This window comes from Gobius niger, assembly GCF_951799975.1.
Source record: "Gobius niger genome assembly, chromosome: 6".
NCBI classification, from domain to species: domain Eukaryota; kingdom Metazoa; phylum Chordata; class Actinopteri; order Gobiiformes; family Gobiidae; genus Gobius; species Gobius niger.
The window spans coordinates 33,637,245-33,664,386 of record NC_136857.1 but is presented as its reverse complement, the minus strand read 5'-3'; the positions used below and the strand labels follow the sequence as shown (position 1 = coordinate 33,664,386).

The window sequence follows — 27,142 nt, the reverse complement described above, 5'->3', positions numbered from 1 at the left end:
AACTATGGCGCCAAGGGGCAGATAAGAATATTGTTCGACCCTTGTTCATAAAAATAGAGGAAAGGAGAAAGATGGGTAAGAAAATCGATCGGTTTAGGTGCAGCTCCTCCTCCGCGCGCTATTGTTAACGCTGGATTGATAAAAACATATCAATTCCCATCTGGAAGTAGCATCTGGAGCACCCTCTACAGGCAGCAGTTTGAATGACACGTAACAATACTGTATATTACAAGCTCTCATTTTTGAACGAACGGAAGGCTAAAACCTCATTTGTAGTTTGTAGGTTTTATAAAACAAAGGAAAGCATCAAAGACAGGGTGTCCAGACACAAGATTGCTTTAAAGATAAGTAAGTTTGATTATCCTATGACAATCATTTTTTTCCTAAAATATAAAAGTTCTTCCACCTTTGCTTGAATTTTATTATATTCCATTTTTATGAAATGTTTGTGCTTTCTGCCGTTGATCTATTGTGATTTTGGTTTGAAGGAAGCTGTTTTGTTGATCACTGTGTGTGGGAGAAATTCACCCCCAGCGTGCAACTTTTAAAAAAATATTTAAAGATAGATAGATGAAGATATTAGCCCTCTAAAATAAAGGATTTTAAGAATATATATTTTCTCTGATACGTACTACTCCACAATGGCACAATGGGCTTATGTTGGTCAATCACACTTTTTGATTTAATTCCAATAAACATAACTAATGACTTACTCCACTTGAACATTTCTGACGAGCTGCAGCTTCACCTGTCCCCTCGTCATCTCTCTCTTTTTATCAGGCACATGCCGTACCCTAATCTGTACCCAGACCAGTCGCCTAGTGAGGAATGGACCTTGGAGGAGCGTTTCAGACCCCTCACCTTTCATGGCACTATCCTGCGCTCACAGCTGGTCAACCTGCTGCTGCGTGGGGCCTGCTATGCCGAGAGCCAGTCGGTAGGTACACATCTCTCTTAAGGTCAGAACATGTTTCTCCTGTCCTCCAAGAAGCTCCAGCTCTGAGCGTCCTCTTGTGTGGAAACTGGATTTATGCTCTCCATCTGAGGGGCGGAGTTAGACAGGTCCCCAAAATTTGGCAGATCGTCCTCAGAGCTAAAAAATATTGAAATTAGGTTTAAAGGAAGGGTGTTGCCCAAGGACCCACACTGGAAGTTGGTATTTGCTGATTTGCCCCAGTGGGGATTCATGCAAGTGGTTGAAAAAGTGACATAGGTAAGTGATTTAAATACAGGGATTATTGGATGTATTTCTGCAAAGGGATTATTGCACATGTTACTTTACAGTCTTGTTGCACAGTCTGACAGCAGTGGGGATGAAGGACCTGTTCATCCTTGCACTGAGGGTGTCTCAGTCTTCCACTGAAAGAGCTGCTCGGCTTCTCTACAGTCCCGTGCAGTGGGTGGGGGGTGATGTCCATGATCTGTTGTCCATTATATTTTGGATGATTTTGAATCACAGCTTGTAAAAACCCCAAAGTCAAAATCTCAGAAAAGTTGAATATTGTGAAATGGGACTATATATATATATATGTTTTTTCTTACAGTTGTTGATTTTCAAATCCTTGAAACATGAATTGCTTTAAACAGTTAATGTTGTTAATTGTGAGTCTTATCCCTGTGTTTTGCTGTTCCTGTCAGAGTGCTGCTCAGCCCAGACTGTCCTTCGCAGAGATGACTGAAGATTACCCCCGATTCCCCGATATTCATGATGTGGACCTCACCCAGCTCAACCCGCGCATGATAGTGGTACTTGCTCTTCCGTTTTGTTCACCTAATGTACAGAATATAACAGATTTAACTGGATAAACAAAACCAAACAACAAAGTAAACCTTAACCTAAACTAGGACAAAGTGCATAGTAATTTTGTCTACTTGTTACCTGTATAACTCTCAAGGTTCTTTTAAGCAGGCAGGGTCCAGACAGGTGAGGGATGAGGGTCCAGACAGGTGAGGGATGAGGGTTCAGATAGGTGATAGGTGAGGGTCCAGACAGGTGAGGGGTGAGGGTTCAGACAGGTGAGGGTCCAGACAGGTGAGGGGTGAGGGTTCAGACAGGTGAGGGGTGAGGGTTCAGATAGGTGAGGGGTGAGGGTCCAGACAGGTGAGGGGTGAGGGTTCAGATAGGTGAGGGGTGAGGGTCCAGATAGGTGAGGGGTGAGGGTTCAGACAGATGAGGGGTGAGGGTTCAGATAGGTGAGGGGTGAGGGTTCAGACAGGTGAGGGGTGAGGGTTCAGACAGATGAGGGGTGAGGGTTCAGACAGATGAGGGGTGAGGGTTCAGATAGGTGAGGGGTGAGGGTCCAGATAGGTGAGGGGTGAGGGTTCAGATAGGTGAGGGTCCAGACAGATGAGGGGTGAGGGTTCAGACAGGTGAGGGGTGAGGGTTCAGATAGGTGAGGGGTGAGGGTTCAGACAGATGAGGGGTGAGGGTTCAGATAGGTGAGGGGTGAGGGTTCAGACAGGTGAGGGGTGAGGGTTCAGACAGATGAGGGGTGAGGGTTCAGACAGATGAGGGGTGAGGGTTCAGATAGGTGAGGGGTGAGGGTCCAGATAGGTGAGGGGTGAGGGTCCAGACAGGTGAGGGGTGAGGGTTCAGACAGATGAGGGGTGAGGGTTCAGATAGGTGAGGGGTGAGGGTCCAGACAGGTGAGGGGTGAGGATCCAGACACGTGAGGGGTGAGGATCCAGACATGTGAGGGGTGAGGGTCCAGACAGGTGAGGGGTGAGGGTCCAGACATGTGAGGGGTGAGGGTCCAGACATGTGAGGGGTGAGGATCCAGACATGTGAGGGGTGAGGGTCCAGACATGTGAGGGGTGAGGATCCAGACAGGTGAGGGGTGAGGGTCCAGACATGTGAGGGGTGAGGGTCCAGACATGTAAGGGGTGAGGTTCCAGACAGGTGAGGAGTGAGGGTCCAGACATGTGAGGGTCCAGACAGTTGAGGGGTGAGGGAGCCTCTTCCCACATGGGAATGGATCAGAGGGACATCGATATGACAATGTACTGTGCGTTTGGTGATCTCTTAGTCATAGACTCTCCTGTGTTCCAGGATGTGACCCCCTACATGAACCCCTGCCCCTACACCGTGTCTCCCAACAGCCGCATTTCCCAAGTCTTCAACCTCTTCCGCACCATGGGCCTGCGACACCTGCCTGTGGTCAATGCAGTGGGAGAGGTACACCGCAACAACTCACGCTACACATGCACAGTAAATACACAACATGCACCTGTCCGTAGTCAACGTATGTATTACCAATAACTAGGGCTGGGACCGACCGAAGAGCTCCGGTAGGGGGTGGTATCGAAAACCTTTTTTTTTTTTTTATGCCAATTTTTGGTACTTTTTCCCTGCAGACGTCAATAAATGATCCGAGCCTGAAGAACCTGGAGTTACATACTATTGTTTACTAAACTTCAGCTGCACCAAATGGCTGGACCAGAGGAGGAGATCAGATATTGTTTCTGGAAAAAGTGAGCGTTCAACTCTGCCTTACTCTGGAACAGTTTTGGTAAATTATTAGTGACAGAATGAGAGCTCTCACTATGTAGCAGATCTTTGACATGGAAAGCACTTTCACTTTGCCTTTGATGTAGTTGGGCCTTATATAATGAGCATTATAAACTCCTCATTGAAGTCAGGTTGTGTCCCAAATGCATTTAAGCATGCTGTTGTGCAGCCTCTGTTAAAAAAACACAACCTAGACCGTGAAGTGCTATCTAACTATAGGCCCATTTCAAAGCTCCCTTTTGTGTCTAAAATATTGGAGAAATTGGCCTACGTGCAAATCCAAAACTACCTGGAAGCTAATAGCCTTTTGGAAAAATTTCAGTCTGGTTTTAAAATGTGTCACAGCACTGAAACAGCACTTTTAAGAGTTTTTAATGATCTTATTTTATCCGTTGATTCTGGTTTTTCCACTGTTCTTGTGCTTTTGGATTTATCCGCCGCGTTTGACACTGTGGATCACCAAATTTTACTCTCACGACTCGAGGACTGTGTGGGCATCAAAGGCACAGCCTTACAATGGTTCAAGTCGTATCTTGAGGGTCGCACTTTTTCTGTCAACTTGGGCCCTTGTAGCTCAAGGGTGGCCCCTCTTAGTTGTGGAGTGCCCCAAGGCTCTATTTTAGGCCCTTTATTGTTTTCCCTGTATTTGCTGCCCCTAGGGTCCATTTTCCAAAAACACAATATTTCATTTCACTGTTTTGCCGATGATGTCCAAGTCTATCTGCCATTAAAACCCAATACAGATAGCGCCCATGCCCTGGTAAATTGCCTCCAGGAAGTCAAACAGTGGTTGGCTATAAACTTTTTAAAGTTTAATGAATCAAAAACCGAGGTTGTAATGTTTGGTATTGCTTTTGATCCTTCTCTTTTAGGCCCTCTGAGTCACCACTGTCACCGAGCAGTCAGAAATCTGGGTGTGATTTTTGACAGCTCCTTTAAGTTGGATCAGCAGATCAGTTCGGTAGTTAAAGTTGGTTTTTACCAGTTGCGCCTTCTGAGCAAAGTAAAACCCTACCTACCACATGCTGACCTAGAGCGTGTAGTCCATGCCCTTATCTCGTGCCGGCTGGACTACTGTAATTCTTTGTATTATGGATTGTCCCAGGCCTCCATCCATCGCCTGCAGCTGGTCCAAAATGCCGCTGCACGTTTACTCACTGGCTCAAGGAAATATGAGCATATTACTCCTGTTTTGGTGTCTTTGCACTGGCTCCCAGTGAGCTACAGGATCCAGTTTAAGATCCTACTGATTGTTTTTAAGTGCTTAAATGGATTGGCCCCGTCTTACCTTTCAGAGCTTCTGTCTGTTTATGTCCCAAAGAGGACAACGAGGTCAGCAGATCAAATGCTGCTAGTTGTTCCGCGATCTCGGATGAAAACTAGGGGTGACCGAGCTTTTGCTGTTGCAGCTCCCACACTGTGGAACAGTCTTCCCTTGAGCGTTAAAACAGCTCAGTCTTTGAATGTTTTCAAATCTCTTTTGAAGACCCATCTGTTTGCACTGGCCTTCAACACAAGCTGACCTGATTTTCTTTGGTGGTTATTATCATTGCTTTTGTTTGTTATGTCATGTATTTTAACTTTGTTGAAACCTTGTATTGCCTGTGTACAGCACTTTGGGCAGCGATAGTTGTTGTAAATGTGCTTTATAAATAAATTTGACCTTGACCTTGACCTTGTCGACAGCGCAGTGTGTTTAAAAAGGTTTAGCTGAAAGAAAGCGGTGCCTGATGTGGACCTGCTCTGTCCCTGCAGCTCTGGAGGTAATAATGTTTTGTCGCTGCTTAAAGGGACTATAAGGAGTTTAAAAATGTTAAAATTAAGTATTTTCCTCCCCCTACATGTTCCAGCCATGTCCTAATGTGTAGAATGAGCTCAGACCTGTTCATCACAACTGCCTCTAAAATCCTGTACGGTCACTCAAAAATGTGTCACTTCGGCCCGAATTGCCGTCATGCACGAGCTTAATATAGAAGGTGCAGTTACACATATGGCCTGAGGTGGCAGTAGTGAGTATAAAATGGCGAACTTGCTTCCAGCTCCTTTAAGTGGGAATTCTGCTCAAAAAATGAAGTTAGATGTGACGCTGCTGCGGGCTGAGTTCTTTCTGTTGTACTGTTTTAGCTCTTTAACCTGAACGATACTTTTTATACACATTAATTTAATTCATTTAAAATAACATAGGTATCGAAAAAAGTACCGTTCAAGCACTGGTACCGAAAATCAGGTATGGTTAAAGTAGTGGTATCGAAATAAAACAAACATTACCCAGCCCTACCAATAACGTGACAAAATGCTTTTGACCACTGTAATATAACATGCTGTTGTACTGTATACGCCAATCCAGAGCATCTCAGACATGATCAGTGGGGACATGTCATTCAAAATGCCATCAATAAAATGCACTTGTGTTCGTTGTCCATATCATTGACCTGGTTAACTGTTTGCGAAGGACTGCCCTGTGTGAGGCAAATGATGATCACACCAGACCCCTCCAATAAAGCCAAACTAAACAAAAGTGTCCTTTTATTGTAGACAGCTTAAGACACGTGTAATATTCATGCGTCTAATCCGCCTCTGGATATGCCACAGCTGTGAGGGGCGTGGTTGAAAAAAGCTGTGGTTGAGACCGTGTTTGGGTTGTTGAGCATAAGCTGTGCCTCTCATAGTGCGTCATTGCTGCTGAGATGGGACACCATAAAACAGTCATTTGGAATTTATGAAAAGATCCTGAGGGTTATGGAGAAAAAAGTCGCCCCCTTCCCTGTGGTTCGTGGAAAACATCTCAGGTGGATCTGCTCGGGATGCCAGTAACATTGGAAACCATCCGGACAAGGTTACATTTTTTCCCCATTAGAGAATAATTCCACCTTTCAATGTTCCATGTTTGGTCTCTCTCCAAAGTCCAAACGGACAGTTCTGAGGCTCAAAGAGATGAGGCCTTTGGAGACATTTCAGTCGCAGATGCCTCTGATGGTTATTGGGCTGCCGTCGGCTCCAGTAACGGCCTTCATTTGGGTCGAGCATTGTCCAGTGTCTGGACGGACAGCCAGTCAGATCTTCCGGCTCAGTCCTAGGGACATTTTTTGGGTCTTCCACTTCGTTTTTGTTCCATAACCCTCGTGATCTTTTAGGAAATTGGCATATGGTATAAAAACTAAGGCATATGGTCCTAAACTTTTGATCAGCTGCAAAAACAGACGATATCAGTTTGTTGCTGTAAAGCGCTTTGGGCCAAATGAAGGTAGAAAACATTAGACAGAGTATTTTATGTGAGGGGATGTGCACTGTTGTGGCCGTGGTTATGGCACATTTATCCACATTTGAAACGTGTCTTTTTCTACTGCAGATCGTTGGGATTATCACCAGACACAACCTAACCCATGAGTTCCTGACAGCCAAGCTACGGCAGCACTCCATCACCATCAGTTAAACCACTCACAAGGACTCGAACAACCTTTTGCATCGCGCATCCTGAAACCCAGACCGGCCACATCCAGCATCCTGGAACCTGAACCATTCCCTGCACCACACTGTGTGTTTGATTTCTTTAGCCTTGCTTTAATCGACCAAACGCTGAGCTAATACTCGGCCTGTGAACCCGTATTTTAAAGTTGTTTGTTTCTGTGGTGTGGCGAGGTCTGGGTGTGTTTTAGTTTTCATTTTATCCTGTAATAACATCGTGCAAAGATGATTTTTGATCCAAGTTACGGACAGAAAAACTACAGTTTGGCTACAGTTTGTACGTGGATGTAAAGAGGTGATCCTAGTTCTCTCCATCAGCAGAGAGTAGCAGACCACACTACTGTGGCCAAAGTGGGACATGGCCGCTTTAGTAATAAAATCAGATTTTCTTTTATTAATGTTTTAGTCAAGTTGGTCACAACTGGAATGTTGACTTACTGCAGAGCTTCAGAGATTTTATTGAGGGCCATTCCTTTGTTTCATTTTTACCACAAGATACAGTTCTTTCTTTGATTGTGTTTTTATACCAATGTGATCTTTTCACTACAGCACTTTTAAGGATGTGTTATTTTATTTTTATTTTTATGGAATTCAGTTGGAGCCTCAGGATGTGGAAAAGTCACTGACTGAGGCAGATACTGGCCAGTATATTTATACAGGGACACAGTCAAGACCATTCCAATGAAGTGACCACTGGACAACACATCTTTTTATCAAATTTGTTGTTTTTAATAATGATTTCTATAAGTGCTCTTTAAATGATTTGAGGTATTTTGTCGAGATGAGCCAGGCCACATGATTTTATTATTATTTTAGTTTAAATGTTTGTTATTTTTGTTGCAACATTCCGCAGACTGCAGCTTCATGACTGATTAATGTTCTGTTCAAATGCACAAGCTGCTTTTATCAGCCAAATAAAGGTCCTTGTGTAACAGACTCACAGATGCTTTGTCAAAGACACAAGTTTGTCAATATGAATATACAATATTAACCCTTTATTTATTTCAAATGCTTTGAAATAAATCTTTTCAACTTAAGAATGTTAGGTCTATTTCTGTTGTAACATTTTTCAAAAATGTCCATTATCATGCAGAAAATCATTGTGAGCAAACTTTCCATATTTAATCCATTGCCCTTAAAGGGGTAACAAAAATACAAAGGTTTATATATAAAATATACAAAACTTGCTTTCAGGTCTCGTGATATTGATGTTTCAGTCACCTCCAATAACCTTTGGCAACATAAAAGCATAGGGTGCTTTCGTCAAGAAAATACAGTAAGTATGTATTATAGGCCACCAGAGCCAGAGCCGCCACCAGAGCCTCCACCAGAGCCGCCACCAGAGCCGCCACCAGAGCCAGAGCCGCCACCAGAGCCGTCACCAGAGCCTCCACCAGAGCCGCCACCAGAGCCTCCACCAGAGCCAGAGCCGCCACCAGAGCTGCCACCAGAGCCGTCACCAGAGGTGCCACCAGAGCCGCTACCAGAGCCGCTACCAGAGCCGTCACCAGAGCCGCCACCAGAGCCGTCACCAGAGCCTCCACCAGAGCCTCCACCAGAGCCTCCACCAGAGCCGCCACCAGAGCCAGAGCCGCCACCAGAGCCGCCACCAAAGCCTGTGTGGTTCTTTAGAGACACACAATGTTTAATCACAGGTGTATCAGTGTAAGGGACCAAGGTTTGGAACAACATCCCAGCAGACATCAGAGACTGTACCACATTCATAGTAGTTCTAACTAAACTTAAAGGTTGTCTGAAGGGGAATCAGACATGTGACCACTGACCATTATCCCTTTGTTTTATGTCTCAAGTTTACACTGCGTTCCAAATTATTATGCAAATGACATTTTTCTAAGTGTGGCATGGCGCCTGTTGCACCTCCTCCCGCCAGCTGGTGGCGCCGCGGGTATATAACCGCAATGCACTCACTCCTTCGTTCTCTGACGTCACTCACTTCCTGGTCCCGCCGGTGTCGGTGCGTTCCTCGCTCTTCCGAAGGACAGCTCCGCGTGGTAACGGTTCCACGATGTAGCCCCAGATGCTCCATGGGCAGGGATGGTGTGCGTCTGCTGTCATGGCTCCACACCCGTGTGTTGTGCCCTGCGTTAGATGGTGATCTGGCCGCGCTGGTGCGATGACGGCGCTGTCCATGTTGTTGCCTTGTCTTTTTAACCTGCTCCCCTCACGGACTTTACTTTTGTTGTTTGTAAATACTGCCAGGTTGTGGTAGTGTATGTAATGTCTGTGCAAATGTAAACCTGTGGATCAACCGAACGTTTTACCAACGAAAGAGAAACAAAGTAACTTATTCAAACAAAATATATAGTAAATAAAATATGTATTTTTGCTAAGCTTGGACTCTGCCTGTGTCAATCATAAACGAACCTGCGTGCCTTAAGGTCCGGAGCCTTCTCTCCGGTGGCGTTGTCAATATTTATGTTACCACAGTTGTTTATTTTGGCTGAGATATTGTTTTAACTCGCCATAACCGCTCGTCTTGCCACATAAGATTTTCTAAATTGTCAACTCAAATGAGAGTCAGCATAATTTTCAAGTCTTTAACTGGTAGAGGATCATTTAAATGTGGTTGAAAAAATCTCCCAGTGATAACAGTATTTTTTTTCAAAAATAAATATAGTAAAAACCTCAAAATCCACTGTTCCAAATTATTATGCAACTCATCATTTCAATACATTTTAAAGCTTGTAATTAACTGAAAATGGTCATTTGTTGAATTTGTAGCATTAGGAGATCATACTTACTGAAATCAAAAGCCATTTCAATCAAAAAAGTATTAACAGGTCAAGTTATATTTTACCATAGGAGCCCTTGTGTGATGGCAGGTTCAAAATTCTTAAATCCATTAAACTTGAGTTTTTGGAGAGTTTCTGCTTGGATTTCTTTGCAGGATGTTAGAATAGCCTCCCAGAGCTGCTGTTTGGATGAAAACTGCCTCCTACCCCCATAGAAGTTTTTTTTGTTGAGGCTCCAAAGGTTCTCAACAGGGTCGAGGTCAGGGGAGGAGGGGGTCCACATCATGAGTTTCTTTCCTTTTATGCACATAGCAGCCAGTGATGCAGAGGTATTCTTTACAGCAGGACATGGTGCGTTGTCATGCATGAAGAGGATTTTGTTCAGGAAAGCACAGCTCTTCTTTTTGTAGCATAGAAGACAGTGGTCAGTCTAAAAGGGCCGACCAGCTCTCTCACCATGATTCTGGCCCAAAACATGACTCCGCCCCCTCTTTACTGACGTCACAGCCTTGTTGGGACATTGGGGCCATTCACCAACTATCCACTACTCCATTGATTTGACCACCGAGGGTTACACGGCCTCATAAGTGAACAAGACTGTTTGAAAATGAGTCCTCATGTATTTCTGAGCCCGTTGCAGCCGTTTCTGTTCATCAGTTTCAATTAACAGTTTAGGGGAGGCCCGGATAGAAGTTTTATGCACAACTGCAGCCTCTGGAGGGTCCTACACCTTGATGTTCGGGAGACTCCAGAGGCACCAGCAGCTTCAAATACCTGTATGCTGCTTTGTAGCATCTGTTCTCTTAATCTGGTGTGTTTGTCTGGCAGAAACCGTCCATATTGTGCCTTTATCTGCACAAACCGGAGTGTGCTCTGAATCATCCACAAATCTCTTAACTGTATTATGATTACGCTTCATCTTTCATGAAATATCGAAGGTTTTCATACCTAGACCAAGGCATTCAACTATTTCATGCTTTTCATCAGCAGAGAGACCCTTTTTCTTTACCATATTGCTTGAAAATGATGATCTGCATCATAAAGTGGAACACCTTTTTCAGTAGTTTTTCCCTTAATTAGGCTTAACCTGACAACTAAACATCCCAGGTCTCTGAGATTAATGTCAGTGATTCATAGAGTCCCAAGACACGACACCATCCATGAGTGTCATTATTATTTTTATTTTTTTTTCCTTTTTGACACAAAAATACAATTTGCATAATAATTTGGAACGCAGTGTAATTGTGTGATGATCTTTTGTCTTTAATGTTGTACACTGGTCTTTGATCTGCCAGGGACTACAGATGGAAAATCGCCATTGGCTTATTCTGGCACATTTACATTTATATGTTCATTAATATGCATTGTCCCTTTAAATAAATAAACCAAAGGTCTGGATCAATGGACCAGAAATAAATGACTCCATTCTATTTTTAAAATAATTTTAGGTGAATATTGGCTCTTACAATGATTAAAGGCTGAGATAATGTTGTATGTGTGTCAGTAAACCACAGTAGCCTAACATGTCTCTGTTAACACTCACAGTGAAGGCACAGCCAGAGTGAGGGAAAGGTGTGGACACGCTGTTGGATAAATGTCTCCAAAACTAAGAAAAGCTGCTACGGGTAAATCTAAAATCTTCTGGGCAGTTTGGGTGTAATTTAGAAATGCCTCCCAGAGATTTATTTGGGTTTAAAATGTGGACATGCGCAACAGAAATGAGGACGACAACATTAAGACCAACCAACAAACAGGACTTTATTCCATTTGTGTAAAAGAAAGTTATAAAACACAGCAAAACTTCAGACATATTCACAGAGAGCCACACATCAGGATGAGACGAGCCACAGGTCAGGGGTCGGCGGGTCAGGGGTCAGAGGCAGGAGCGATGAGCGTCTAACCTGCAACACATGGAGCAATACAGCCACATGAGCCAGTTACTCCTCTCTCCATCTGCTTTTACGGGACAGCAAACCCGATGGAATGGAAGATCTTTGATAACACTCATGGTCATAGTAACATGTTGGAGAGATTCTGGCACAAGATGGGCCTTCTCACCCAGTGCAATGTCATCAAATAGAAACACCACTAAAAACAAGACATTTCAAAGAGATGAGCTGATCCTGACTGAGAAACCAATCACAAACAATGAGTGTGTCTCGCATTCTGCCCTTACATAAATGAACATGTTGCTCCTGGTTTTGCATTGGTTGCTATAGGGGTTAGCCTCGCCGGCCAGTCACAAGATGGCCGCCGAATTGACCATAGCGTCATGTCCGATCTAGAGGTTTTATTAAATATCTCTGACACAGAGGTTTGTCTGTTTGTACTTCTCTGGATGCTGTGGATTTTAAGGCGACTCTGGAGTTTTCCAAAGTAACAACAACACAACAAATTGTTTACACTAAATATCAATAAATTAATTAAATATAAATGTGAGGAGCTTCACAACACGGCAGTATGAGACCGTGAGCTGTGATGTTCGTCCTCGTAGTCTTCTGTTCACGTGAGGCTGAGAACGGTTTTTCACTACGACATGGAACTACAGTGCAGAGAAAAGGTAAATACACGTCTGGAATTTCTCACATTTCTACCTAAATTGTTTACTAAATGTCATCTGAAATTCATCAAAATCACAGGAATGATTTAACAGTTTCTGCCTGAACTAATGCCACCCAAACATTTACATTTGATCATATTTTTATCAACCATAACATGTAAACACTCACAGGAGAGTATGGAATAAGTAAGTACACTCACAGGAGAGTATGGAATAAGTAAGTACACCCCCTGAACTGCAGCAGTTTAGGAAAGAATGGTCCAGGATTTAGGCAGAAATGTGAGGAATTCCAGACACTTTTTCTCTGCACTGTTACTACTACTATCAGACTATTATGTGTTACGAAGTTTTTCCAACAATAAGTCCATGTACGATTGACTGTGTTGTTATTTGAATATATATTACAGATATATTAAGAGTGTCTACTCTTCCTGTCAGTGGACATCGTGTGAGCCGCTGTCCGCCCGCCTCACCTCTGCCACAGCCGAGCCCGCTGGCGTTCCCGATGCGGTCCATCCTGGCTCCGAAGCAGCCGGAGGAGCGGCGCGAGCCCTGCAGCAGGTCCAGGAGGCCCCTGAGACTGGGCTCGTCTGAAGCCCCCGCTCCACGCTGGCTCCCAGGGTCCGGCCCGTAGTCCCCTGGCTCCTGGTCCTCCTCAGGGGCCGCGGACAGACTGGCCTCCAGGCGCTGCAGCACAGACTGGGGAGGGAGGGAGGAGTTATTGCCCATAGACCGGGAAAAACTATGGGAAGACTTCACATTTTTATTTGAAGTTTCTTTGGAGACCACCGTTTGACAACTCAAGGAGGAGGGAAGGGAACAGTGACAGTTACACACAGTCGGGACAGGATGACAAAGACGTCCATGTTTCCAGGCAGAGAGTTTGTGTAACTGGGAAACGGAGAATGCAGACTCTAACAAGTAAAAGAACTTCAAATGTATTCTTTGCAGTAGGAGCCTGTGACACCACCCTTTGGGCCAGATTGATCCAAAGGTAGTGATCTCTTTTAGAATTATTTCACTTTATTCCAAGGTGGTTAATTTCACTTTCCTGAAATTTTTTCATAGACAACATCTTTACTTGCAGTTAACGGTAACTCCGAAACTAATTTGAATTTTACAGCTTCTCAATACTTTTCTTTTTCAAAGACTGATCTCCATAATCAGTGATCAACATAAAACTAACCCATAGATTTAGGCCTGGCTTTGTCCATTTATTTAAGAGATGAAGGGGCCTCATGACCAGGCACAGAGTTCTGTAAAAGGTGTCAGGGGCCCGGAGGCGTCTCTGAACCTGCCGTAACGGCACACATCGCTGCGACAACAGGATAGAAAATGATGGCAAACTCACTGGCAGTGACAAAAGTTTCTCTAAACGGAATGCTTTTCATGTTGACCAATCACATTTACACATCTGTATGTCTCTTCTTATATATCTATGTTCTGTTGTCATGTGACCAGAGACTCGCCCTGTCGTCTTTACCTCTGTGTTAAGGTCTTACCTTGAGCTGCTCCACGTCCGCGGCTGACCGTCCCAGACTGTGGCCCCGGGCCCCGGGGGGCAGTTGGCAGAGCAGAGGCAGCAGAGGCAGCAGGCCCCACAGGAGCACGGCCCTCATGGTGTTCTTTGGGCCCCGTGCTCAGGGGCCTTTTATACCAGGCTCTGCAGACAGTATCAGGGCTGCTGGAGTGCATTGTGACAGCTGTGATAAGCCTGTGGTCAGGCGTCTGAGGAGCTGTCAGTGATGAGTGTCAGTCCTGACCTCAGCTCACTGGAGATACCTCAGGAGGTCACGCTACACAACATCCCTCCACAAGTCCACCGGTGCTGGAACATCCTCCCGCCCGGGCCTCTGGACGTCTGTGGGTCAGTGTTTATCCATGAGTTCTCTCTCTCACTTCAAGGCAGCGAAACAAGGATTTGAAGCAGCTTTTTTACAACTGCGACAGTCAACATGTTAAATGGCAGAATGTTTGATTTGGCCATTTTTCAGAGAATATGAATAATAACATCGTATTTAGTGGTTGTGTGAAGCCCTTTATGTTTAGTTCTTGACAAACCAGAACTAAACCTTAGTTTTGCCCTGTTTTTAACTGCCACAGTTTAGACGTGGTGCACAGAAACACCAAAAGGCCCAAAGCCCTTGGCTGACCTGGAGGTGGAGCTGAGCAGCAGCACGTACTGGAGCCCCAGGACCAACAACAACAACACGGGGGCTCCTTGTGGACACTCTGTCTGCGATGGGTCAATTCATTTGAACAGATGCTGTTTACAGGGGCTTTTCTGGACACTCCCATAGTTTTATTGCATTATTCCTTCGCTCCTTTAGTCTAAGGTGGTACGTAACTGTTGGAGCCACAGCTGCCCTGGAGTAGTCTGATATAGTGAGACTGCCAATCGTCTGTCCAGCCCGCAGCAGCTGACGGCCGGTGGGGACTGACTTCACTGTTTTGGCATAATAGATCAGGGGTGGACACGTGTCCCTGGTGGAGGGATGATCTTCTTCATTGTTAAAAGACCAAGGGCCAAACCCTCCAAATGTAATTCAGGCCTGAATGTGTGTTCTGCTCAGAACACTTTAACAGGCATTTGACTCTGATTTGTGTAATAATATTCCTCAGAATCACCTTGAGGACCAGAGGTTTTATGATGGAGGGCCGGTTTTGGCCCCCGGGCCTGACGTTGCCTACCCATGTAATAGATATACAATAATGTATTATTACAGACCGCTCCAGGCTTTTCACAGCATTTTGAAACCATTTACTGCAAATACTTATTATGTTTAAAGTGCATGTTAATGAACATACATGGACACACTCTCATTCAGCCTGGCCTATTGTACATGTTTTTAGTGGTAGGGGAAACCGGATTGCCTGGGGAAACCTTTGCGGACACAGGGAGAACATGGCAACTCCAACAGAAGCATGTGGGGCTGAGCCACTGTGTACTGACCATAGATGTAAGATAGAAGTTCATTCAGCCTCCAGGCTCGTTTATCGATTATTAAAATGAATTTATTGCCTTGTGTTAATTTTATCAGCTCCATGCTACCTTTAGCACCACCTCAAGGCTACTATAAAAAACTACACTCGCTTATAAACAAATATTTATGGAACCAGAAAAAAACAAGGATTAAAATTTCAACCTTATACAGATTGAAATCATCAGGTGGTGTAGGTCTTCCAAATTTTGAGTGGTACTCTTGGTGCTTTGTATTAAGATCACTCTTTTCATGGTCCAAAACCAACAAGTCAGCCGCGTGGATGCCTATTGAAGAAGAATTAATAAAGCCATATGTCATGCCCAATCTCTTGTATTCTAAATTACCTTTAAAAATTGTTAAAAGCCAATATGGGCCCATTATTGCACATCTTGTATCTGTTTGGAATCAAGTCAACAAACATCTGGGCAAAGACAAAGATTTTTTTCTTCAAACACCAATGTTTCATAACTATTCTCTCCTTATTGATAAGAAACCTATCTCTTTTCCCACATGGGAATGCAAAGGAGTTCACAATCTAAGAGATATTATAGGACAGCATGGTTTAAGGGAGTTTTATGACTTACAAAAGTGTTACAATTTACCAGGCTCCTCTTTCTTCTTTTATTTACAGTTGCGAACTGCTATGCGTTCTTATGGGGTCCCCTGGGGATGCACGCTAAAAAATCATCCTCTCCACACCATTCTGAGCAAAACAAAAGCCACTGGCATTGTCTCGGACATGTACACACTATTAGTTTCTTCTTCACAAAAAATATTGCCCATTGAACAACTTTGGAAAACGGAATTGAGGGACCATGTGGAGTGGGATTGGAATCACATCTGGTCAAACATCTCTCTCTCTTCAAGAAATCCCAACCACCAAATGATCCATTATAAAATTATTCACCGAGCCTATTTCTATCCTAGGAGAGGCATCTAATGAAATTAAAAGATAATCAATATTGTGATTTCTGTCCAGACAATACCATTGGCACTTTTCTTCATATGGTGTGGCAATGCCCTGGGGTTCTACATTTTTGGGAAAACATTACAAAGCCATACCCTGCACTCCGAGGCTTCTTTTGTTAGGTGATACTTCCAACCTAAATCTGACGATTAATAATCGTAGAATTTTATTAGCCGGCCATACTGCTGCTCAAAAGATGGTGGTTTGCCGATGGAAGACAGTGCAGTCTCTGACTGTGAGGGAATGGCTCCTGTCCTACAGAGATATCATTCAGTTGGAGCTCTCTGCCGCTCGAATGCATGGAGCAAAAACTGAAAATATCTCATGCTGGTCCAATTTATTAAATACATCCAAACTGGATTAGATTTCACGTTATAAACTACAGTGTTACAATGAACATGTGTTGATGTACTATGTGTTGAAAGAAAGTTTATTACATAATTATATGTACTATGTGAATTGTTCGATGTATTGTACATAGCCATATGTCTACTGCTATTTCTGTGGATGTCTTTGACGGAGGAAATTAGCACCTTGTATTGCTCAACTGTACATTTTCTGTTTTCTGTTTTATTTATTTTTTATTTATTTGCCTTTTTTTTTTCATTTTTTGGGGACTGCTTTTTACGCAGTTTTGAGCCTCTCTGCCCATCATAAGGGAAATGGGGATATGGGTAAAAAAGAAAGGGGTATAAAATGAAAGTGTAACACATGCAAAAAAGTGCAAAATGCCAATGTAATGTAACACTTCAATAAAAAAAATTGATAACAAAAAAAAAGAAGTTCATTCAGCTGCATTCATAGTAATGATCCCGAGGGGAACATGGCCGCTTAATCTCCTCCTACGAAGCCTGTTCCTTAAAAGCGAGGGCCGACCAGCTGCGAGCCTTCACAGAGCTCCAGAGTCTGACAATCATAGACTTAGGCTTCTACTTGTTTTTTCTAATATACAAAACCAGTGTGATTAAAAATATGATACCTACCCCAGCGTGTTCACATGGGTCAGCAATTTTTAGAAAAAGAAAAACTCTTTTAAGCAGTACATAGTTCATTACAGCAATGTCAGTTCCATCCTCGCCCATTGACTGTGACCAACACTGAGTGAAAGCACCACGGCTATGCAAATGTAAACTTTTATTGGACAAAAATGAGTCTTACAATCTGCAATTCAAAACAGCCATAAACAAAGAATAAATAAAGTCCAAACATTTGGAATAAATACTTAATATGTAATAAATAGCATGTCTTTGGTCAGTGGCTCCGTTTGGGGATGAGGCGTAAGACTTCACGAGGACTTGGCATCTGAAAGAGAGTCAGTCAGAGGGTCAGTACTTAGTTGTGTGTGTTGTTGTGTTGCCATGGCGATAGTGAAGTCCCACTCACTGTTGCGGCCCACAGTGTTGCAGCCCAGCGAGCTCATGGAGCCGATGCGGTCCATGCGGCGGCCGAAGCAGCCCGAGGAGTTCTTGTTGGAGGAGTTGTTCTTCAGCTGTTTGAGGTTCTTTCCCGAGAGGAGCTCCCGGATCAGGGCCTCGTCCAGCTCGTCCCGGGACTCTTGCCAGAGCTCGTCCCGGGGCTGATCTGTGACGGCCCTCTCTGAATGGACCCCCATTTGCTGCTCCGGCTCCCCACCCGTCTGAGACACATCTACAGCCCTTTGCTCTGAGAGGAACTCCAGCTTGTCCACCAGATCCTGCCTCGCACAGGGGATTTACATTATGCATTCATAAACCTTCATGAACTGTAAAGGATCATTATTATGATCTAGGCCAAACACACAACTCAATTTGAACTAGCTAAAACATTTTAACTTCAGAACAAGAGTTGGAGTCATTTAAAGGAGGTGGAGCAGTGAAATGGGCGACTGACCTGCAGCAGCAGCACGTCGGCTCGGGGCTGGGACAGCTCCTCGGGGCTGATGGGGTAAGGGCTGGCGAGGTGTGCCATGAGGAGCACGCTCACACACAGGCTGCTCGTGATGGTCATGATGGTCATGGCGGTCATGGAGGTCTGGTCTGGTCGTCCTGCCCAGGGTTGGCCTGCTGCAGTGGCCGTGGCTCTTTTATACACTCACTGTGGCGCTGCCAGGAAACAAAGCCACATTCCTGACACCTGCTGCTGATAACACCGCTGGAATCTCTCCTTTTAAAGTGCTGTCTCTCAGATATGTGCTGTTTGCCGGACACTGGGGCTTCCTCCTGTCTGCTGATGTGAGAGCCACTATCAAGAGGAAGTGTGGACTAATGCTGTGGATGTGCCGGAACAAGGTGGTGACGTGAATCGTACTTCAGCACATTCCTCACAGTCCAACCGTCTGAGATCCTGAACAACACATGAACTAATGTGTGCCTTTTCCCTTTTTTGTACAATATTGAACAGAAGCCCACTCCTGGAACCGCATGATCCAGCTCGTACGTTGAAGGTACGCTGCCCGGGTCTCTGCTGGGGCTGAGCCTGGAGGAGCGCTGTCGGGACGTTCTCCTGTGGGCCCACCGCCTGCTCCGACAGCAGAGCATCATCAGACAGAAGGTCAGCCCTACTCTAATCAGAGGCCTTCACTTGGATAATTATCCACGTGCTTCAGTGTTCTTGTTCTCAGTTCTGACTCCACTCTGAAGGCCAAATGAAAATAAAGCAGAGGCCGGATGATTCTGTTAGTCGCGACTGCCGCCTCTGAAGCGGTGCTGAGTGAGAGCAGATGGATCTGACTGCGACACGTGTATCGTATCTGAATATACAGTGCAATACTTGAACGTCTGTGATCTCAGTGAAGGCCTGGTGGTATTTGGAGGGTCAGATGTTTTATAATGTGCTACTTGGTGTGAAGATGAAAAACCTCTGGTCTAACGTGGGTGTCTCCCGGTCAGTCATGTGAGTGTTTCAAACAAATTCAAGCACAGAGAAAAAAATCTGCAAAATATATTTACTTACAGAGAACAGGAATAAATAAATACACTTATCATCATTTATTCATTGCTCGCGCTTGAAAATGTAACATTTGTAAAGTTTTTATTGGTCTGGTCTGAAGCTCCAACGGTCATCCGTCCAGCTCCAGTTCTGCTCAGCCCAGGGTCAGGAGCTCTTCTGCTGAGAGAAGAGCACAGTGCCATCCTTTAACCTACGGCCCAAATCCAAACCTTCACTGAAACAGAACCAAAACGTCAGGTGCAGTAAGTGTATGTGTACAGACTGAAGGAGAGGGGGGTGTAATGCTGACAGAGCTCTCTTCAATGTCACGTCACTTTTCCAATAGTATCAGTCAGAATGGAGCTGACTCGAGAGAGAGCCTGGTGTATGTGTTTTCTCTTACTGCTGAAGATCTTTGAAGAGCACCTGTGACTACATGACTCAGTTCTACGTACATCACAAAACAGCAGCTGGGGTAATGTTGATAAAAAGCGTGTAAACCGTACCTGACCTCAGCAGCCCAGTCCGCTGAAGGAGCCGATCCGCTCCAGGCGCACGCCGAAGCAGCTGCGCAGGCCGCCCTTCTTGTAGCGGCTCCACGAGCGTTTGGAAGTCCTGACCAGGTCTTTGAGCAGCCGGGCCAGGGCGTTCTCCTTCTCCACCAGGGCTGAGTTACTGGGGTCGTCCTCCTCCCAGGGGCCCACCTCCGGGGCCCCAAACACTGCTTTGAGCGAGTCTTCATCAGCACCCAAGAGCTCCTCTGGCCCCTGGAAGTCCTCCTGCAGCAGCTGCTTCAGACTCTGTCACACACACAGAAACACACACACACACACACACAGGTCAGCCACAGTCCGCCTCATGGTCGACGCTCTGCTAATCATGAATCCGATTACTTTTGCAAGTGGCAACACTGAAAACAGCAGCAAACCTTCCAAACATGAAGATACATTTTCAAACAAAATATCTTGTGGTCAAACTAGTTTCCCACACGTGGTTTAACTGTTTCATGACCGGGTTACAGAGCTGTCAATGAATGAAAGTCAACAGCACAGTGACGTCATCATTTCAACAGTCACACATGCAACACTTGAAATATTGTGTTATTACTGTACTTGTACTTTGTTTCAAGCACAGACCAAGAGTCATGTGGACTTTGATCACACTGTTCTCACTTCAGCCTCATGTTTCAGAGCATTCACTGACAATACACTGAGGCATTGTGTTTATATTCTGAGGCTCGGACATGTTCACTCACAAACACCTCACTCCCATTCATTTCCTAAGCTTTAGTGTTACATTGTAACAATCACACTGATCAAAGCATCCACTCTGATCTGAGAGATGAGCTCAAGCCACTGGGAACATGTGAGGCATGAAGCTACACGTGACACGTCCCATTACATTTGCTGGTGTCTCTGTCAATGGAGAAACTCAAACAAAACTACAAAACTCGAAATCAGAATCAGAGCCGTTTTATTGTCATTGTCAGTGAACAGGTTCACAAACTCGGAGTTTTCTGCGGTGCAACCTTGCGACATGCAATCTAAATCCTGGTAGAGACAGATATTAAACTCTAAAACAATCAGGGCATTATTGACGAACTTCTGATGCAACAGAAACTAACTCTAGAGCTTAAAAAAAAAGGTTAGGCTCTGTTTGAAAAGTACTTCATCCGAAAATATCCCACAATGAACATGAAATACAATGAAAAGCAACTTCCTTTGGGTAAAAAGTACATTAGGATAAATGTACAGAGGATAAATACTGAGCCTCAAATGTACTGTGTATCTGTCATTTAGTGAAGGATAAGTCACTATAGTCATTATGGGACAGCCCTGTAGCTCCTACTGCACTGCTTTAGAATGTGCCCTTCATGCACAAAGACAACTCCAACATCACCATCACTGCAATAAAGCCTTATTCATCCAACAATCTTTTACCAAGTTCAAGTGCATTTCTCAAAACAATTTGTACAAACAGAAAAATACATTGTAACTATTGCAGAATCCTAAAGCTTAATAAATGAATCCGAGGGAAGTATTTGTGAGTGAACATGTCCATCCGGGAACTCCTTCCAGTCCCTGAATCCAATTTAGGGATCTGTGTGAGCCGTCGTTTTGTTTTTTGGTCAATGTGTCAAAGCCGAGACAAGAAAAATGATCAACACCTGTTTGGATAAAATGTGTTGACTTTTATTTTTATTATATTTCTGTTAGGTTTTAATTTTGGCACAGTTTCTTTAACCCTCAGTCCCTCTTTTAAACACTCTTGATGCCTTTTTTTTCCTGAAAAATAAAGGGAATAACATACATTTCTTAAATAATGACATTTCAAATCACTTCACTGCTCCAAACTCTCATCCATATTTACCATTCCATTCAATGGGAATTGTGTCTCTCAAAAGCCCAAAGTAAATGGTGAAAACGAACTTTTTCATGTGTGTACATTTGAGCCTCTGAGCAACAAAATGAAGGTCAGGACCAGAATGTCCCGGTCTCTGTTTGAATGTGAGCAGATTTAAGAGAACTACTGGGCACGCTATATACGTTATATTACTGATACTGTAAAATACATTTCATACTACTCACCTGAGTGTCCGTGGGTCTGGCGGAGGAGGGCTGCAGCAGGAGCAGGGTGGACAGCCAGCACAGCGCCACCAGCAGGTCCATGGTGTCAGTGCGGTGTGGTAGGTAGCGTGGGAGAAGAGAAGCCTCAGAATGGGGCCGGCGCGGGGCAGGTGCAGCCTTTATATGGCCATCCCACCGCGTGACGTCACCGCTCGGGCGCTTAACAGCGCGTGACGGCTAATGTGTTCCTCGCTCCCGGCCACAGAGCGGGCAAAGGCGCACGCAAATAGAAGCAGCGTGTGTCCTAGAAATCCAAACAGAAGGACGGCGGTCAGGTGCGCTGTATGTAAATGCTCCTGCACAATAGATCACTAAATCTTTGTTATTGCTACACTAGGTGATGCAGGAAAGAAGATCACTCTTCTACATCAGGCTGACAGAACAGTGACCGGTGGAGAATCAGAACATGGATAGAAGAGAGACAAAGGCAGTTTAGCAGAAATCCATCCAATCTATTTATATGAATCTAAAGTGACTGACCCCCTCCTCTAAGAGCCAGAGGGCCCTGGGGCCAAGTGCCATTAGCCCTCTCCCGGCTCGCACTGGCTGTGTGGAGGTGGAGGTCAGCACATTGACATTTGCCCATCCTCTCTGCCTCTGCTGTGAGGGCCCTCATTACAGATCCAGGGGCCGGGGTCACCTCTGAGAGCGAGGCTAGCACGAGAAAACTCCCGGTTTGTTGTTTACGCTGATCATTTTGCTACAGACCAGAAGAGTCTGTAGTTAACTATTAAACACATCCACACTCAAACAAATGAGACATTCTGTATGAGTGGTCCGCATGGCGCCTTTACTCTCCATCACAGCGGTCTGGAGGACGCTCCAGGATCAACTGTTTGGAAAGTTTTCACTGCTGACGGAGCTTCTTACAAGAAAACCTGCAAAACTATTGACCCTGGAGCATTGTAAAGACCACCATGATGGAAAGTGATGGCACCATGCTGACCACTCGTACAGCCGCTGGGTCACTACAAGGTCAAATACGCACAAATATCAACTTAATTTCACACTTTAAGGTTAGCTATACGTGTGCCGGTGTATCCATCCTTCATCCTGCAAAGAGCACTGGACGACTGACCAGACCTTTGAGTTTATGAGGAGAATATTTCAAAACACTTTACTATGTTTACCTAAATGTTTGCAGACTCATCAAGTGTATAAGGAAATGAAAATACTTGGAAAGGGCTCAAGAAGTACCCAACGTCAGTGGATATGTGTCTACATACGGGGAATATATGGGAATCAATAGGAAGATAAGGGAGTTGATGGTAATAATCAGGGATTCAACACAGCAGAAGGTTGTGTCTTTACAGACAGAAATAGATAGAATACCACTTTGAGTTGATAGCTATGCACTGAAATACAGTATCTGTCACAACAGAGAGGAAAAGTCTGACAGCAGGTTTTGAAGAGGACAGTTAAACCCATCCTTCGATGCCACTGGGGCAGTGGGCGACCGCAGTGCAGCCAGATGTGGAGGCAGGCAGGAGTCTACAGACGGGAGTCCATGTGGTAAAGTGTTCCTACAGCCTGAGCAGCGTCCATCTCCCTGACACAGCTGACACCTTTATGAAGTCCCACGGTGGCCATGGGAGCAGCGTAGCGGATCACTGGGTGACATGTGGCCCCTCCATTAGCACTCGATTAGCTCTGTGTGCGCCTTCATCTCAGTGACAGCACTGTGCTGCACCTGCACAAGAATAGACCAGAGCTGAGCTGATGGTTTCAATGTGGAGAACCACAATTCACTTCTACACAAACCACACATGGACCATTTTCTCTGTGAAATAAAGTGAAGAACATGTGTTGGACTGGTCGCTGCGGTCTGTCGGGAGGACAGTTCTAGTGACACTCTCCAAGAAGCTCTGCTCAATCATTTATTTGGAAGAGTTGGAACAAAGCCCTTTAAGGACAAGAAGGTATTTCTACTGTGAAGGGAAATTTCTGTTTTATATTTTTCAGTTCTTTGTGTGAGAAACTATTTCATTCTGAACTCGGGCATGTCTAGATTGGATAAGTAAGTAAGGAAGTAAATTTTAAAAAGTGCTATATTTGTCATTGTACAACCGTACAATATATGTTCAGGTGTTAGTCCTGAGCCACTGCGACTGAGCCATGGCGCCACTGTGGGCCAACCTGACGGTCGGAGAAACCACAGTAGTATAAAACAGTCAATCATTTGAACCATTTGTTTGTAGTGGCTAAAGTGGAGAACCAAATCAACATTCTAGACTTGTAAAGTTGAGCATGTTACAACACCCTGTACACTCCTGTACAAGCAGAGCTCACCACGTTATTTGTAATAAAGTGCATGACAGTCTGGCCCAGGCCACGCCCTCAGCCACAGTGCAGAGGGTCCAGGTCGTCACTGCAATAAAGCTTTAGCAGTCTCTGCTATCTCAAAACAATATCAAATGTATCAATGATCTGTCCCCTGAGAGTCCAGAGGCTCCACACTTTAAAACGTTCACCGCCAGACCGCCAAGTCTTGGCGTCCAAATAACTAAAGTTTAATCCATTTGTAAATATCACTGTGAGTTACCGACTGGAGTGTAAATAAATAGTGCAGAAAGGCCAGGAACAGGAGCTGATGCTAATATTAGCTCTAAACACTCACACATCACATAACTATTCTGTGACTGCATTATCCCTGTCAAATGAATAAAAAGATGGCATAGATAATAATAATACAGCAGCAAAGCAGTCACAAGTAAACAATTACATTACATAACATTTTTGAATGTATTTGTTGGGACCAGAGCATGTGTATGAATGTGTTCCTGAACTCATGTCCATTTCCAAACCTGTGATCTTAAATCTTAAATGTTACTTTGAATCGGTCTGTAGGATTTAAAAAGTAATTGAAATGTTCCCAATATCATTTTTAAAACCAGAGAAACAGCTGTGAGCTTATTTAACACAGAGGTCGAGGTTGGGACAGCTTTCAGGTGACGTCGTCCGTGCGCCCACAGGACCAGTCTGGTCTTTCTCCGGTCCATGGGTCACTTATTTTCACCTGCTTGTAATCATTGACCGCTGGGCCCAAAATAGCTCCCAGAACATGACCGAGGAGGCGTCCCACAGATCCACTTCACTGGTCACGCTCAGATTTGGAATAATCGCACCCTGAGGCCTTTTTGAGCAGAGATTTTTCTGTAGCAGCAAGAGATCAGTGGGTGGAGGTCGGAGTCAGGGGAACCTTCAGTAGGACCTTCAGGAACAGTGTCAGTGGGACCTTCAGGAGAACCTTCAGTAGGACCTTTAGTAGAACCTTCAGGAACAGTGTCAATGGGACCTTCAGGAGAACCTTCAGTAGGACCTTTAGTAGAACCTTCAGGAACAGTGTCAATGGGACCTTCAGGAACAGCAGCAGTGGGACCTTCAGTAGGACCTTCAGTAGGACCTTCAGGAACAGCTTCAGAAGCACCTTCAGGGGGACCTTCTGTAGGACCTTCAGTAGGACCTTCAGAAGAACCTTCAGGAGCACCTTCAGGAGGACCTTCAGGAGGTGTTTCTGAAGGTGTTCCTGAAGGAGCACCTTCAGAAGCACCTTCAAGGGGACCTTCAGTAGGACCTTCAGTAGGACCTTCAGAAGCGCTTTCAGGAGCACCTTCAGAAGCACCTTCAGGAGGTGTTTCTGAAGCTGTTCCTGAAGGAGCACCTTCAGGAGGACCTTCAGTAGGACCTTCAGTAGGACCTTCAGGGGGACCATCAGTAGGACCTTCAGGAACAGCTTCAGTAGCACCTTCAGCAGGACATTTAGGAGGTGTTTCTGAAGGTGTTCCTGAAGGAGCACCTTTAGAAGCACCTTCACAAGGACCTTCAGGAGCACTGTCAGAAGCACCTTAAGTAGGACCTTCAGGAACAGCTTCAGTGACAACTCCAACAGGACCTTCAGGAGAAGTTTCTGAAGGAGCACCTTCAGAAGCACCTTCACGAGGAACAACTCCAACAGGACCTTCAGGAGAAGTTTCTGAAGGAGCACCTTCAGAAGCACCTTCTTGGATTAATAAATAATAATAATAAGCCGAATGCTCATCTCGGGTCGCCCGTTGCATTATGGGTGATAGTTAGCGTAAAGCAACAAAGAAAGCTCTGATTTGGACCGTTTTAACAGCTGGAAAGTTGATGATATAAAATGATTTTGTCGTCGCCGTGGAGCTTGTTACGATATTAGCATAAAGTCTATTTTTACAACCAGGGCTGCGGACGGAGAGAGACAGAAACTGAAAGAACTGAACGGCCGTTCATATGTAGAGCTGCTGTCAATGTGACGACCAGTCCAGTGGTGTAGTCTACGTGATACGCAGGTATACGCCGTATAACCAGAAGGCCTGCAGAATTCCCGTATAACCACTACAAAGTGGGAAAAGATACGTATCACTCATTTGCGCAGCGTTATTTTTGTGTTTTCTGTCCGTTTGGAGACCAGCACAAACTCCACCACAAAGTATTTCCTCCCCTGAAAACAAGAGATCACAGACTCATCCCTCTATCTCTCTTTTTCTCTGTCCCTACCGACAGACCGACTGTTCCCTCTCAGCTGTGCTCGTGCGCAATTGCGCACAGCTCCGTTGTACATGAGCACAAAAGAATAGCTCATAATGATAGAGGCTGGAGGAGTCGCGTACGTCTCAGCTCATAGACACTTTCCCTGTTCATCCCCGCGCTGAGAGTCCACAATGCCGAACGCTTCCCCCACCCCTGCAGCAGCGCGTGAGAGCGGTTTTGGGCAAAGGCAGTGACAGGTGCAGGCGGGAAACAATCTGTATTACAAAGCGCTGAAGTCCACGGGAAACACCGCGTAGACTGTTCGAAGTGTGCGTTTTACTCTCAGACACTGAAGCTGTCGCTTGACAGAGACTGAAAAGGGGATGTGCCCCGCCCACAGCGCTGACCGAGCCACGCGCGCTCCTGATCATAAGAAAAAAGTCCTAAAAGAGTCGTTCTCCAGAAGCAGCGCGCATGGTTTTGTGTGAAGTTTTCATTTTGGCTTCAGTCCCACAGCCTTATAGTCTAGCTACAGCCTTTGAATTTCTAGAACATTCCTATAGGTCTATTGCTTGTTATTTCAATGACATTTATATTCACAGTTTGGTTTATAATCTATTTAATTCTCTGATACATTTAATATTAGTAATAGTATGTGACGGGCTATTTTTTTCAGCGCATATAATTGGCTATCCCCCACGCCTGCTAAAAAAATACAGTATACCCACTAGAAAATTGAAGACTACACCACTGGACCAGTCCTAGAGAAAAACATTTGTGACCCTTGAAGACTGTTGGACAAAGTGCAGGGTCTGAAACTGTGGCCTCAAGTCGCCGATATTCAGAACATTTAAAGTGTGAGTGAGAAATAAACACGTAG

The 27,142-nt window shown here is 44.8% G+C and overlaps 4 protein-coding genes across 6 annotated transcripts in view; 1 reads left to right on the top strand and 3 right to left on the bottom strand.

Annotated features, from left to right (window-relative positions):
- The window catches only part of clcn6 (chloride channel 6), a 32,318-nt gene extending 25,312 nt beyond the window's left edge, over positions 1-7,006 (top strand). For both annotated transcript variants that reach the window (XM_079558186.1, XM_079558187.1), the window contains 4 exons: positions 781-937; positions 1,639-1,746; positions 3,050-3,175; positions 6,858-7,006. In XM_079558186.1, the coding sequence (XP_079414312.1) occupies positions 781-937; positions 1,639-1,746; positions 3,050-3,175; positions 6,858-6,941 (475 nt within the window). In that variant the 3' untranslated portion in view covers positions 6,942-7,006. The remainder of the gene's footprint in view (positions 1-780; positions 938-1,638; positions 1,747-3,049; positions 3,176-6,857) is intronic.
- A 4,616-nt stretch (positions 7,007-11,622) lies between these two features.
- Positions 11,623-13,905, bottom strand: nppb (natriuretic peptide B; the record flags this gene model as incomplete). The annotated part of the gene is made up of 3 exons (XM_079558318.1): positions 11,623-11,627; positions 12,760-12,985; positions 13,789-13,905. The coding sequence occupies 3 exons, from the start codon at positions 13,903-13,905 to the stop codon at positions 11,623-11,625; spliced, it is 348 nt and encodes a 115-aa protein (XP_079414444.1).
- A 5,388-nt stretch (positions 13,906-19,293) lies between these two features.
- On the bottom strand, positions 19,294-21,990 carry nppal (natriuretic peptide A-like). 2 transcript variants are annotated; one of them, XM_079559274.1, is made up of 3 exons: positions 21,733-21,990; positions 19,651-19,944; positions 19,294-19,324 (listed from the first exon to the last, which is right to left on the bottom strand). In XM_079559274.1, exons 1-2 carry the CDS (start codon positions 21,811-21,813, stop codon positions 19,657-19,659), a joined length of 369 nt encoding a protein of 122 aa, XP_079415400.1. In that variant the 5' UTR covers positions 21,814-21,990; the 3' UTR covers positions 19,294-19,324; positions 19,651-19,656. The 2 variants fall into 2 exon arrangements, with proteins under 2 accessions (XP_079415400.1, XP_079415399.1); XM_079559273.1 differs by having other exon boundaries at positions 19,294-19,321; positions 21,733-21,988.
- Positions 21,991-24,940: 2,950 nt separating this feature from the next.
- Positions 24,941-27,142, bottom strand: part of LOC306964326 (uncharacterized protein) — a gene marked incomplete at both ends in the record, with an annotated part of 51,095 nt that continues 48,893 nt past the window's right edge. Inside the window, one exon of the mRNA XM_079558317.1 lies at positions 24,941-25,702. Coding sequence (XP_079414443.1) covers positions 24,941-25,702 — 762 coding nt within the window. The remainder of the gene's footprint in view (positions 25,703-27,142) is intronic.